Raw genomic sequence first — 12,757 nt, forward strand, 5'->3', positions numbered from 1 at the left:
AACAGCCCTTGTCTTGACTGTTGAGGGACAGTATTTTTTTGTTTTGTTTTGTTTTTTTTACCATGCAAATTGTTGAGCTCTTTACTTAGTATAGAGTTGGTCTCCTGTATAGAAAGCTAATCTAGGCCGGCGCCGTGGCTCAACAGGCTAATCCTCCGCCTAGTGTGCCGGCGCCACAGCGGGTTCTAGTCCCGGTCGGGGCACCGATCCTGTCCCGGTTGCCCCTCTTCCAGGCCAGCTCTCTGCTGTGGCCAGGGAGTGCAGTGGAGGATGGCCCAAGTGCTTGGGCCCTGCACCCCATGGGAGACCAGGAGAAGCACCTGGCTCCTGCCATCGGAACAGCACGGTGCGCCGGCCGCAGCGCACTACCGCAGCGGCCATTGGAGGGTGAACCAACGGCAAAAGGAAGACCTTCCTCTCTGTCTCTCTCTCACTGTCCACTCTGCCTGTCAAAAAAAAAAAAAAAAAAAAAAAGAAAGCTAATCTAAAATGGATCTTAGTGGAAAATGGGACTGGGAATGGGAGAGGGAGGGGTGGGAGAGTGGGTGGGAGGGTGGGTATGGTGGGAAGAATCACTGTATTCCTAAAGTTTACTCATGAAATGCATGAAGTCTGTATTCCTTAAATAAAAGATTTTTTGGCAAGAAAAATAAATTTAAAAATAAATTAAAATTTTTTTAAATAAAAAATAAAACATAAAAAAAGAAAGGAAAAAAAGGTCCCCTTGTTTGGAACACCCAGGATCCCTATCTTCAGACTCTCCCTGTCCCTCCTCTTCCGTTCCTCCCTCTCCTCCCTCTCCTCCACCCTTTCCTGCCTCTCCCTCCTCCTTCCCCTCCCCTCCCTCTCCCCCTCCCCCTCTCCTTCTTCCTCTCCTTCTCCCTCTCTACCACATAAGGACACAGAAAGAATCTGGTTGTCTACAAGCTAAAAGAGGGCCCTCACCAGACTCCTAGGATGCTGGCACCCTGATATCTTACTTTGACCTCTAGAACTGTGAAAAATTAGGTTTCTCCTGTTTAAACACCAGGCTGTAATATTTATCTGACAGTCACCCTGCCTGCATGGTAGATTTTTCTTTTGTCCTTGTGTTGTATATGAAGAAACCAAGCCTCTAAGAGATAGTTAAGTAATTTGCCCAAGGCTGCATGCCTTTGTAAAGGCAATAGCAGAACTAAAAGGAAAGTCTTTCTGGATCTATATTCTATCTTGATTCACTTCTTTTTCTAATTTATTCAATTTTTGAAAATTATTCCCTGGCATCTTAAATATTTAAAAGTGTGTTTTCTGAAAAGAAATGCATGGTTCACAAATCAAGAGATAGTCCACAGCCGGACAGGACGGGGCTGTTCCATTAGACTGACGCAGGACTCAGGTGTGGCCCTCCACTGATATTGTCATCAAAACCAGCATTCCCAACTTCATGAAGATTTGCTGACATCTTCCTGTGTTTGGGAACTGAACTCAATTTCCCACTGAAGTTTTTACTCTGTGAAATTTGCTATTAATCTGCTGGTACAGAATCTAGGCTTTGGTTTATCAGACATGGTAATTGATGACTTCAGTATCTTCTACAAGGCTCAAAGTATCTTAAAGACAGCTCATTTCTCTGGTCCAACCCTAAGAAGTCTGTACCTGTCTTGTTTTCAGGACACACTGCACTCTGGGGGCAGCTGAGAGAGGCCTGAGGTCTTAAAACCCACCTGAGACAATCCCTGCTGTGTTGAGTTCTATGCTTGCCTGTATATCCCCAGACAATGTCACTTGTTTCCTTTTTGAAATAAATGTCTAAATAAGAATTGTCATTTATGTGGTGCTGTTGAGATAAAGAGCCTTTGAGAGCTCTAGTGACCTCCCAGATATGACCAACATCATTAGAATAATTTTGTTTGGAAAGGTAAATGCATGTAAACGTGGCTTTATTCACACCATCCTCCCCCACCCCCACCCCAAAGAAGCGGATCTAGCCTTGCCTTCGCGCCCCAGGCCTAGAGGTCAGCTCAAGCTTTCCTCTGGCAAGGTATGGTGAAACAGGATTGCTTCCTCCCTGATTCATATTTTTCAAGCTGAACAGCAACACAGTCTTTTCTTTCAACTTCAATATCCTAACTCGGTGTGCAGGATGCCTGCCACTCTATCCTTCAAGAAAGCTAAGTGGTTCCTGCCTGCTATTCAACCACTCCAGCAGGCCAGATAGTTTCCCTTCTCATATACCATACATCTGGTGGTTGAAAGCAGGATTTCACTTCTTACCTAGCCAGAGTCGTCTACCTACTTCAGATGAAGGAAAGACAAGTAAGAGTTCAGAGGACCCAGTCTACAGAACCAGGGAAGAGGTTTATGTGCCTGGGGAGACAGATTTTCATCCTGGGCACGGGAATGGGTGGCTTCAGCGTGGGTAGAACCCTGTACCTTCCTTTGCTGATACCAATAATCAGAATGTATGCACATTCTGCCCAAGTCTATACATATCAATCCTGAGGGAATTGTATCAGGTAGAGGGAGAGGGACAGTGGTTGAAATTTTCTGGTCACATGTCAACGAGAGACAGGTCAAGTGCAAGGTCCACTGGTATTGCAAATTATGAACTATGCTGATAATGCCTAGCTTCCATCTCCTATTCTTTTTTTTAAAAGGTTTATTTATTTATTTGAAAGTCGGAGTTACATACATAGGGGAGAGGCAGAGAGAGAGAGAGAGAGGTCTTCCATCCGATGGTTCACTCCCAAGATGGCCACAACAGCCGGAGCTGCACCAATCCGAAGCCAGGAGCCAGGAGCTTCTTCTGGGTCTCCCACGTAGGTGCAGGGGCCCAAGGACTTGGGCCATCTTCTACTGCTTTCCCAGGCCATAGCAGAGAGCTGATCGGAAGAGGAGCAGCCAAGACTAGAACCAGCATCCATATGGGATGCCAGCGCTTCAGGCCAGGGCATTAACCCGCTGTGCCACAGCCCCAATCTCCTATTCTTTTATCCATTCATTCTCTTTGTCTCTCCCTCTCTTCCCTTGCCTTTTCTGCTCTCCCTTCAGTTAGACATTTAAAGTCATCTTACCGTCCCCTTTTCACATTGGATCTCTCAAAGGGTACTGATACAGCCATGCATCCACACTAAAGAACAGAATGACTAATAATATCCCAGAAGGTTGTCCTTCTCCACAAAGCATGTTTTCCTTCTTGCAGTTTTCAAAACTGTGTCTCTTCTACTAAAGAGTGTGATATCCTCGAGGATAATCCATGATCATCTTTCTCTCTGCAGCTTAGTCCGTAGTATGGAACCAAAACACAGAAATGCTGAGTCCATGGTAGAAGTTCACATACTGGGTTTGGAGTGGACATGCAACGAAAGGAATTCTCTTCCCTCCTTGTATTCAGTGGAGTGTGGCATCCATGTAGTCTTGAGCCTGTGATCTTTCCACCTGGCCACTCCCCCACCTCAACATCAGTGCACTACAAATTGACCCTCTCTAATTCTGAATACCCTGGAAAACAAAACTATAATTAGAAGTTGGAAGCATCCCTATAGGCTCCCAGGTCTTAGAAAATTAACAGGAAAAAACTAAATTTATGAACTATCAACTGGCCTACATTTCCTAAACACAGACAGCAGAGAGGCTCTAGGAAGAGCAACAACAAATAAAGATGCAGGTTCAAGATGTTGCAAGGGAAAACCCAATCTAATGACAGAGGCAGAAATATAAAATGCCTCTCCACCTTCTGCTTCCCTCAGGCCCCCTGCAGATGTCATTAGCTTTCTATAATTTCTTATCTCAAGAGGCAGGTTTTTTCACAAGATTATTTATACAAAACAAGCCTTGATTCCAACCATGTTATTTATCTTGAACTGCCTACCCCTCTCCTCCTCCTGCCAAAAAAAGAAAAGGAAAAAAAAAAATAACAGTAGAGGAAGCATCTGAAGCAAAAACCAGCAAAAGGAGAAGAGATAAGAGCTCAAACTGAAATCAGCAATCATTTTACAGGGAGTACCAGTGTAAGGACAATGAGGCCAATTAATCAAAAACCTTTCTTCTCCCACTGTGTTGAATGTTACTGCCCCTATAAACCACTGACTCCATGCACTCCCACCATCAGCCTTCCCTGTCACAGTCCAGACAGACTCCTGTGCCTTCCAGACCAATCCTTGTAAGTGGCCAGTTGAGAGCCCTGATTATTCACCCTTGCTGTAATGTGTGCCCACAAGATAAACTATCTGTTGACCGCAGTGGTCCACCCTTAAGGCCAGTCCTTGCAAACAGCCTCATTGCTTAGCTGAGGCCTCTGTTTCTATTTTTTTTTCCCTCCCATGAAACTTGCTCCATTTAGAGCCAGTTACATTCATCACCATTTCTGTACTTCAAAGCCTGTGATATTGTATACGTCTCCCACTTTACTACATTCTCTGAGAGTCAAATCTGTGTGATTTTTAGTTCTATTTGCATTTCTGACACCATAAACATGAGTTTGACAATGTGCAAAGTAAAACTGATTGTCATGATCTTAACTTCTGGAGGTTTGGAAAGACTGAAATATAATGGATGCTCAGAAGTATGAAAGCATCCATTTCTTGCAGCACTCATTCTTGGTTTGCTTGCTTTCCCCTGCTAACCCTTATTGGAGTATAGTCAATATTTCACATTCATTGGGGAAACATAAGAAAATTCAAATGAAAGAAAATATGAAATACTACCCTCAAATTACACATTTGGGGTTATTTAATGAACTGCTTAATATTGCAATTTCTATTCTTTTTGTTCTTTGTGCATATGTTTTTTAATCATTCTGTACTTTTTTTTTTAAAAAAGATCTATTTATTTATTGAAAGGCAGAGTTACAGAGAGAGTCAGAAAGAGAGAATGAGCTCTTCCATCCACTGGTTCACTCCCCAAATGACCACAACAGGTGGGGCTGGGCCGATCCAAAGCCAGGAGCCAGGGCTTCTTCTGGGTCTCCCACATGTGTAGGTGCCCAAAGGAGATGCCGACACCACAGGCAGCTGCTGTACCTGCTACGCCACAGTGTTGATTGGCCACTTGTGTTTTTAAAGAAAAAAAATTTATAAACATATTTTAAAATTTCATTCCCAATAATTTTTTTAAGTTTCATTTACTGATCTGAAAGACAGAGAGAGAGGTTCCATCCACTGGTTCACTCTGCAAATGCCAACAACAACTCAGACTGGGCCAGACTGAGGCAAGGAGGCAGTAACTCCTGGTCTCCCAAATGGCTGACGGAAACTCAGGTACCTGTGGCATGGTCTGCTGCCTCCCAGGCCCATTAGCAGAAGCTGACTCAGAAGTAGAGCCAGGATTCTAACCCAGCATTCTGATATGCGATGCAGGTGTTCAAAACAATGATTTAACCCACTATACCATATACCCATCCTGGTTTTTATTTTTAATATTATAAAAATATGTTTATACAATGCATACTGTTTGTAACCTTTGTCCCTCACTTGCTAATATATGGTACCTTTTTGTAAACTTGCTAATATATGGAACCTTTTTGTAAACATTTTTATTTATTATTTTTTAAAAGATTTTTCTTAAGTTTATTTATTAGAGAGACAGAGTTACAGACAGAAAGGGAGAGACAGAGAGAAATCTTCCATCCACTGGTTCACTCCCCATATGCCCACAAGGTCCAGGGCAGGTCCAGGCTGAAGCCAGAAGCCAGGAGCTTCATCCATGTCTTGCACTGGGCACAGGGGCCCAGGGACTTGGGCCATCCTCCACTGCTTTCCCAGGCCTTTAGCAGGGAGCAAGATCCAAAGTGGAGCAGCTGGAAATTGAATCAGTGCCCATATGAGATGCCAGCGTCACAGGCAGCAGCTTAACCCATTACTCTACAAAGCTGGCCCCTTTATTCATTATTTCTGCAGGCTACATAATTTTCTACCTATAGAATGTACTATGACTTTTTTTTTTACCAGTTTCAAAGTCTTCAATATTTAGGTTGCCTCCATTTTTTTAAAAGAATGCTAGAAGTAACACCTCTGTGGCTAAATTTTTATACACACCCTATATTATGCCCATAAAATTATGTCCAACTCTTAGGATTTTTACACAGTTAGAATTCATGCTCCTACCAAGGATAGTATAGGAAACTCCAGCATTTCTTATGTACAGGGGACTCGTTGTGACTTTCAGTTCTTTCTAACTTTCACTCCCAGGCCTCTTGTGGTCCTGTTGACTCACATATGGTCTTGATCTTATCAGCATATTCCGTAGCCTTTTGCCCTTTGCTGCTTAAGCATGTGTTTCTGAAGGTAGGAGACTCTGGTTTCTACTTAAACAGCCTCATTTTTCTGATTGAATTTCTGGAGTATCCTGTGCCACATGTCAGTGTCTCATATGAAGTTAAAAACAAGCTTCAGAATGGTAATTGTTTAAAGAATTAAATTAAGAATTGTATGTTTGTACTAACATTCACTATACTTATTGTCGCACCTCGTTAATAGTATGTTCTTATCTTTCTAAGAATTACCACCCCCACCCCAGACCCCCAAAAAACACAAATTCAGATTCTGATTAATTAGAAGTATACTGGCTTGTATAAATCAATTCAGCTTGCATAATAACACCATGAATGTAAAGGTCAAAACACCATCTCAGAATTAGAATTCTGTTTTTCAGAAATTATTTGAATCTAACCTATGACTGTATTCAAAAAGTTCATGGAAAATGGAATTAAAAGACAAGTTTATTTTGATGAAAAAATTTTTGAAATGAATATATATGAGAGGTCTTCAAAAAGCTCATGGAAAATGCATATTTTGAAAAACTTATGCATTGATTTTGATTTTTTAAGACCTACTCATTTATTTGAAAGGCAGAGATGGGGGGAGGGAGGGAGGGAGGGAAAGAGAGAGAGAGAGAGAGAGAGAGAGAGAGAGAGATCCACTGGTTCACTCTGCAATGGCTGCAAGAGTCAGAGCTGGGTCAAACCAAAGCCAGGAGCCAGGAATTCCATCCTGATCTCCCACATGGGTGGCAGGGGCCCAAGTACTTGGGCCATTTTCTCCTGCCTTTCCAGGTGTATTAGCAGGGATCTGGCTCAGAAGCAGAACAGCTGGAACTTGAATCAACACTGAGATATGAGATGCTGGCATTGCAAGTGGTGGTTTAACCTGCTGGGCCACAAGGCCAGCTCCTCAGAATTTTTTGTACCAAAAAATTTAATTTTCAATTCCACTTTTCTGTGAACTTTTTGAAGTACCCTCATATATAACGTTTGATTCTCCTGTCCCTTAGAAGATGAGATAGGAACAGGGCTTGTGACTTTCAGTCTCTTGTTTGTGGAATTGTTAACCCACTTGTTGACAGTTAACACTGTGCAGATGTGGGTTTTAAGCACAGAGACTGTACAACCTTGATTGACATCCAAGTCCAGGATTTTGTTAATCTATGAAGTGATAACCCAGGGAGCATATACCCATTGCCTGGAAAGGGCACAGATTCCAATATAGCAACTCAGCCACACTTTGTATGGTAGGGTTCATAGAAAAGTTCAGCATCACACATTTGTCATCACTGTTGGGTTGAGTGTTGACCAAAGAGATTAAAACAGGAAGGGTGCTCTGTAGTTTTGAAATTTTTGGATTCTTTGCCTGAGAAAAACTTCATGTTCTTGCTTTATTTATTTGCTTTCAATCATAATCTACTTATTTACCTTTTTTATAGAAGGAAACAGTATGAAGCACTTTAATCAGCAGCTTTGCTTAGAAGGAACTTTTAAGACTGTTGTTGTTAACATGAAGATTTAGACTCACAAATACGTTGTTCCTAAATATCTTTTCTTCCCTTGCAATTTTATTCAGAGACTTAAGAACTAGGTTTTTATAAAAGCAAGCAGTGGCCAAATATCTACAGAATTCTTAGATACTTGGAAGGATTACAGATTTGTATTTCTAAAATAAAGGTTGTCTAACTCTTGAACTTGATTTTGTTCAAGATAGCATTTCACACTGCTATAAATCCTTTTTTCACTAAAGTCTATGAAAGGGTCTGTTTGCAGCACTGATGAAAATGATCAAGAGGTGTATACAGGTGGAAACACGAAATCATCCTCACAGTCACTCAGTGGAGGTATTTGATATTCTGTAGTGACCCATAAGAAAGTACCACTGATTCAGAAACTTGAGAGATTTGCCTTTTAGAATATGCATTTCAAAAAAATTTTGCAGACCTAAACATTTTGTGCTATGTTAAAAACTACAAAAAGGAAACAGTCTATACTGTTATCGTTATAATTTTGCCAATGAGAAAACAAGGTGAGATTAAGTGACTCACTGAGACAATGACAAGAAAGTGACAGAGCCAAAACCCAAATCCTAGTCCAGGAATCCAAAATCAACAATTATTCACTCTGCTGCAAATGGAAATGGACTTTTCTGGAGCTACGTGTGATTGCTGCTATGTAAAAACAGGTGTGAGAAGTAGATGCTGAGAATTTAGATGTACATTAAAATGTCACTGTATCAGTCAGTATCCTAACAAGTAAACAAAAGATGCTTTCCAATTAGGATCATTTTAAATTCTTTTTAAATTTTTTTATTTATGTATCTATGTATTTATTATTTATTTGAAAGGCAGAGAGACAGTCATACAGAGACAGCTCCCATCTGTAGCTGCTGGGGCTGGGCCTGACTGAAGCCAGGAGCCAAGAACTCAGTCCACGTCTCCCATGTGGGTGGCAGGGACACAACTACCTGAACCTACTATGGTGTATATTACCAGAAAACAGAACTGAGACAGAGCTGGGACTTGAATTCAGGTACTCCAATATGGGCTTGCAGCATCTCAAGTGGTATCTTCACTACTAGGTCAAATATCTACCCCTGGGATAATTGTAGAGTGTTTAAAAGAGAGAACATTTTTGAAACTGTGGGCAGGGCATAGAGAAGTCAAAAGGGAGAATGTGGTATCCTGGGGTTTGTAATAGTTATGCCTGAAGAGGCCAGAGCACAGTGCAGTCATGGAAGCCCTTAAAAGAGGATCGTGTAGGGACTGCCCAGGCAGCTGGCTGCAAGTGACCCTGGGAGGAAAGGGCTGTGTGAACCCCATTCTCCTCCCTGTCTGTGATCTGCTGCTGGCCTCCTCTTTGGCTGGATTTAAAATCAAAGGGCAAGGGAACTCGTTGATACAGTCCACACAGGTCAGCCTGTCTGGGCTTAGTGAAGGGTAGAGCAGGACTTCAGGAACACATGAGGATGTCCAACATAGTCTTCTAGGCTGGGCTACTCAGTGGGCCGTGGACCCGGGTCCAGTCTGGCAGTGGCTGGGTTGGCTTTATGATGAGATAAGGCACTTGCTTCAGAATGTAATTCAATTCTGTCACCACGTGCACCATTCACATGCCATCTGATTCACAGCAAGATGTTCTCCATGAACATCAGTGTGCTGGTTTACAGTCTGGGGCAAGCTCTCTTGTCATTACACATGGGCCCCTGGAGTAGCACTGAATTGGACTCCTAGCCCTGCTAATAATGAGAAGCATGCTGCAGGTGACTCCATTATTCCTGCTTTCATTTTCCTGCTAATGGGGAGGGGCAAGCTAATATTTTTCAGCACCTACTCAAGCTGAGCATGGGTGCTAAGGCACTTTAGATAGCATTTAATTTTTGCAAGTTATTCACTTCTCCTTTATAGAGAGGAAACACACTCAAAATAAGCAATGTGCAAGTGACGGGCCTAGCATGAAATCAGATCTGACTCCAAAGTGCATGCCCTTCTCAGTATCTAGGCTTCCCCAAGACCATCCTTAAAGTAATCTGGCATTGACACCCAGCAAACAAAATGGGACTGTAGTGGGGTGGGATTGCCTTGCTTAGAGACCCATGGCTGTTTACTGTGTTATTGGTTAAAATCAAGTTGTGGTTTCTGGGAATAGACACACCCACACCCACCCCCCACTATCAGATAGCACCATTTATGGGTACCATGTTACTCCACTGTACAGGGCTTTTCCTGTCCAGCCAGCCAGGTCAGAGGGGAAGTAAGTTCGTTTATTTTTTAAATGGCTCTTGTCTGTTTGCATTTCTTTTTGAACCTGGGAGGTCGGGGAGAAGATGAGGAGAAAGAACTCATGAGAGAGATGTATTTCCCTAGAAGTGTTATTAATTGGCTGGACAGAACAAGAGAAGGAAATAAAATAGCTACTCCTTACTAAGTAAAGGCATCTTCTTCCCTTACCTCATTAAAAATTAAAGGCACTCCTGGTTTAAGTAGGGCAAATTAGTAATTAAGTGCTATATAATCAACTTGTGTAAACATAATATCAAAGGGAAAGCCAAATTCATCACTCCCCTGGCTTGTTTTTGCCCCATTAATGCACCACCGTTTACTCAAGTGCTTCCTGTGATGCCAGGATGCGTTTTCTGCTCTCCTCCGCTGCTGGAGACAGTCATGGGCTGTAGTAGCTGGGCTGTCAGAGGACAGAGGACTGGCTCGGGAGAAGGCACACGTGCACTTGGCCTTGGCACAGAGCAGGCTGTGGGGATCCCTGTTTCATTCTTTGAAGCACTGTTCATCAGGAGGGGCCCCCATGTGACAGGAACAATCCTAGATGGTAGTAGGCCAAAGAAACATTAGACCTAATCTCAGTGGCCAAGGAGTTCCCAGCCTAGTGGGGGGGAGGGTGGACCCAGTATGAAAAAGTCATGATGAAAATGTCCCGGCAATTCCGCTGGCTTGGGCTCAAATCTTGGCTCTGCCACTTACCTCTGGTGAGTTACTTCATTGCCCTGGGCTCGAGAGCCCTGATCTGTAAAAGACAAGATCTGGAGATACGAGGTAATTCTTGTTGTAGGGAGTGAACTGTTAGTATGTATAAAGCAAAACGGTTTTATTTCCTGTTGGCCGTTCTTTGTTTAAATTATAATTACTACCTAACTGCAGAACAGGGCACCAGAGAAGGAAGGAGTCTTCCACTCTCTTGAGGGCTAGGGCGGTCCTCCCAAAGAGGCAATCCTTGAACCCGGTCTTGGAGGCTCAGCGGCTGGGGGAGCCGATCTGGGGGCCACGGGTCCCCAAGTCACTGCTCTTCCTCTCTGCAGTGGAGTGTCTCCTCTGGAAGCAGAGAGAACATGAGGTCCAACAAACAAGTCTCTCTCCATTCAGCTCACCACAGTGAGTGCTGGTGATAACTACTGGAGGCCCAGACATATGCTGTTTTGGCAACTGCTTGCCAAGTCTGGCAATGGCAGAGAGAGAATAAGTGAGCTGAATCCATGGTGGGCAGAGTGAGAAGAAATCAAATGGGCAGAAGAGAAGGAAGCCCTCCATGTCACCTTGTTACACCCTAGGGTGATGGCATTTTCTTGGCACGTTAGCTATGTGAACAAACCCAGTGGGGCGTTAATTTCTCCGATACTCAGTTTTGCATTAACTACCCCCACTGGACCACTGCAAAGATTCTATGAATGAAAGCACATTTATCACAAGGCAGGTTACATGGAAAAGTACTGTGATTATTTTGTGCATTAATCCTCAAGCAATCCTATGATGTACCTGGCATCATCAATCTACCATATAAAACAGGAAATTGTGGCACCAAGACATTGAGTAGCTTGTCTAGGGTCACATAGATGGCTAATGGGGGAATGGGGATTTAAACTCAGGTGGTTTGGCTGCAGACTCACCTTCCACATATCCTCCAGACTTCCATGCCCTACGCTAGAAATAGGGCAGATGCCACTTGAGGAAATCCAGGCCCCTTACTAGTGAGGAAGAAATTCTTTCTCCCTTCTGCTTGAGGGAATGGTAAGGCTAAGCCTGCAGCTGTGCTAATGCTTTAACAGGTGACGTATGAGGGGCAGGTGGAGCAGGCCAGAGTGACTCACCAGAATCATTGGCCCTGGGATGTGATGGATACGCAGCTGCTTACGCTGATCTTGGAAGTTTTGCTTAAGGAGCAAATAACTTGGTTGCCATTCATTCTCTTTTGCTGTAAAGGATTTAAGGAAGTTCACAATAAATTACCAAGCAGACTACCAGAGTAAAACTCAACAAGTGAGAAGCTACTGAGAAAGAAGAAAATATACCAACCATTTATTTTGGGAGGCAGGGGTTCTAGATTCACACGAGTTCAGGTACAAGGCAAGCCCCATAAATATGGAGAGACAAGGGCAAGATGATCTGACTCTGTGCCAGGTTGTATAAAAGTACTATTATTAGTGGGGCTGGTGCCATGGCTCACTTGGTTAATCTTCTGCCTGTGGCACCGACATCCCATATGGGTGCCAGTTCTAGTCCTGGTTGCTCGTCTTCCAGTCCAGCTCTCTGCTGTGGCCCGGGAGGGCAGTGGAGGATGGTCCAAGTGCTTGGGCCCCTGCACCTGCATGGGAGACCAGGAAGAAGCACCTGACTCCTGGCTTCGGATCGGTGCAGCACCAGCCGTAGCGGCCATTTGGGGAGTGAACTGACGGATAGAAGACCTTTCTCTCTGTCTCTCTCTCTCTCACTATCTATAACTCTACCTCTCAAATAAATTTTTTTAAAAAGTACTATTATTAACATGGTTTTAGTGCTAAAAGTAATGCCTAAGGATATTGAAACCCAGATTGTTTTAAAACTAGATGGACCAAACCTCTGTACAACTGATCTAGTCTCTGGGTTCAATGAGCTTCAGGCCTCCAGCTGGGAGATGTCATGTGGTGGTCACAGTTCTTCAGGAGAGTCCTGGTTCATCCTGGTACCAAAGTCTAAACTTGTCATTTATTTAAAACCTAACCTAGATAGCATAATGGTTAAGAGTCTGCTT

At 43.3% G+C, this 12,757-nt stretch overlaps 1 protein-coding gene across 5 annotated transcripts in view; it reads left to right on the plus strand.

Annotated features, from left to right (window-relative positions):
* FGGY (FGGY carbohydrate kinase domain containing) overlaps positions 1-12,757 on the plus strand; it is a 511,589-nt gene that overhangs the window by 420,128 nt on the left and 78,704 nt on the right. Inside the window, exon 15 of one of the 5 annotated variants that reach the window (XM_062193369.1) lies at positions 1,651-1,773. The exons of the other annotated variants lie outside the window; for them this stretch is intronic. Within the exon in view, the coding sequence (XP_062049353.1) occupies positions 1,651-1,677 (27 nt within the window). The 3' untranslated portion in view covers positions 1,678-1,773. Of the gene's footprint in view, positions 1-1,650; positions 1,774-12,757 lie in introns of those variants that run through there. 5 annotated transcript variants of the gene reach the window in all.

Source organism: Lepus europaeus, chromosome 5 (genome assembly GCF_033115175.1).
Source record: "Lepus europaeus isolate LE1 chromosome 5, mLepTim1.pri, whole genome shotgun sequence".
NCBI lineage: Eukaryota > Metazoa > Chordata > Mammalia > Lagomorpha > Leporidae > Lepus > Lepus europaeus.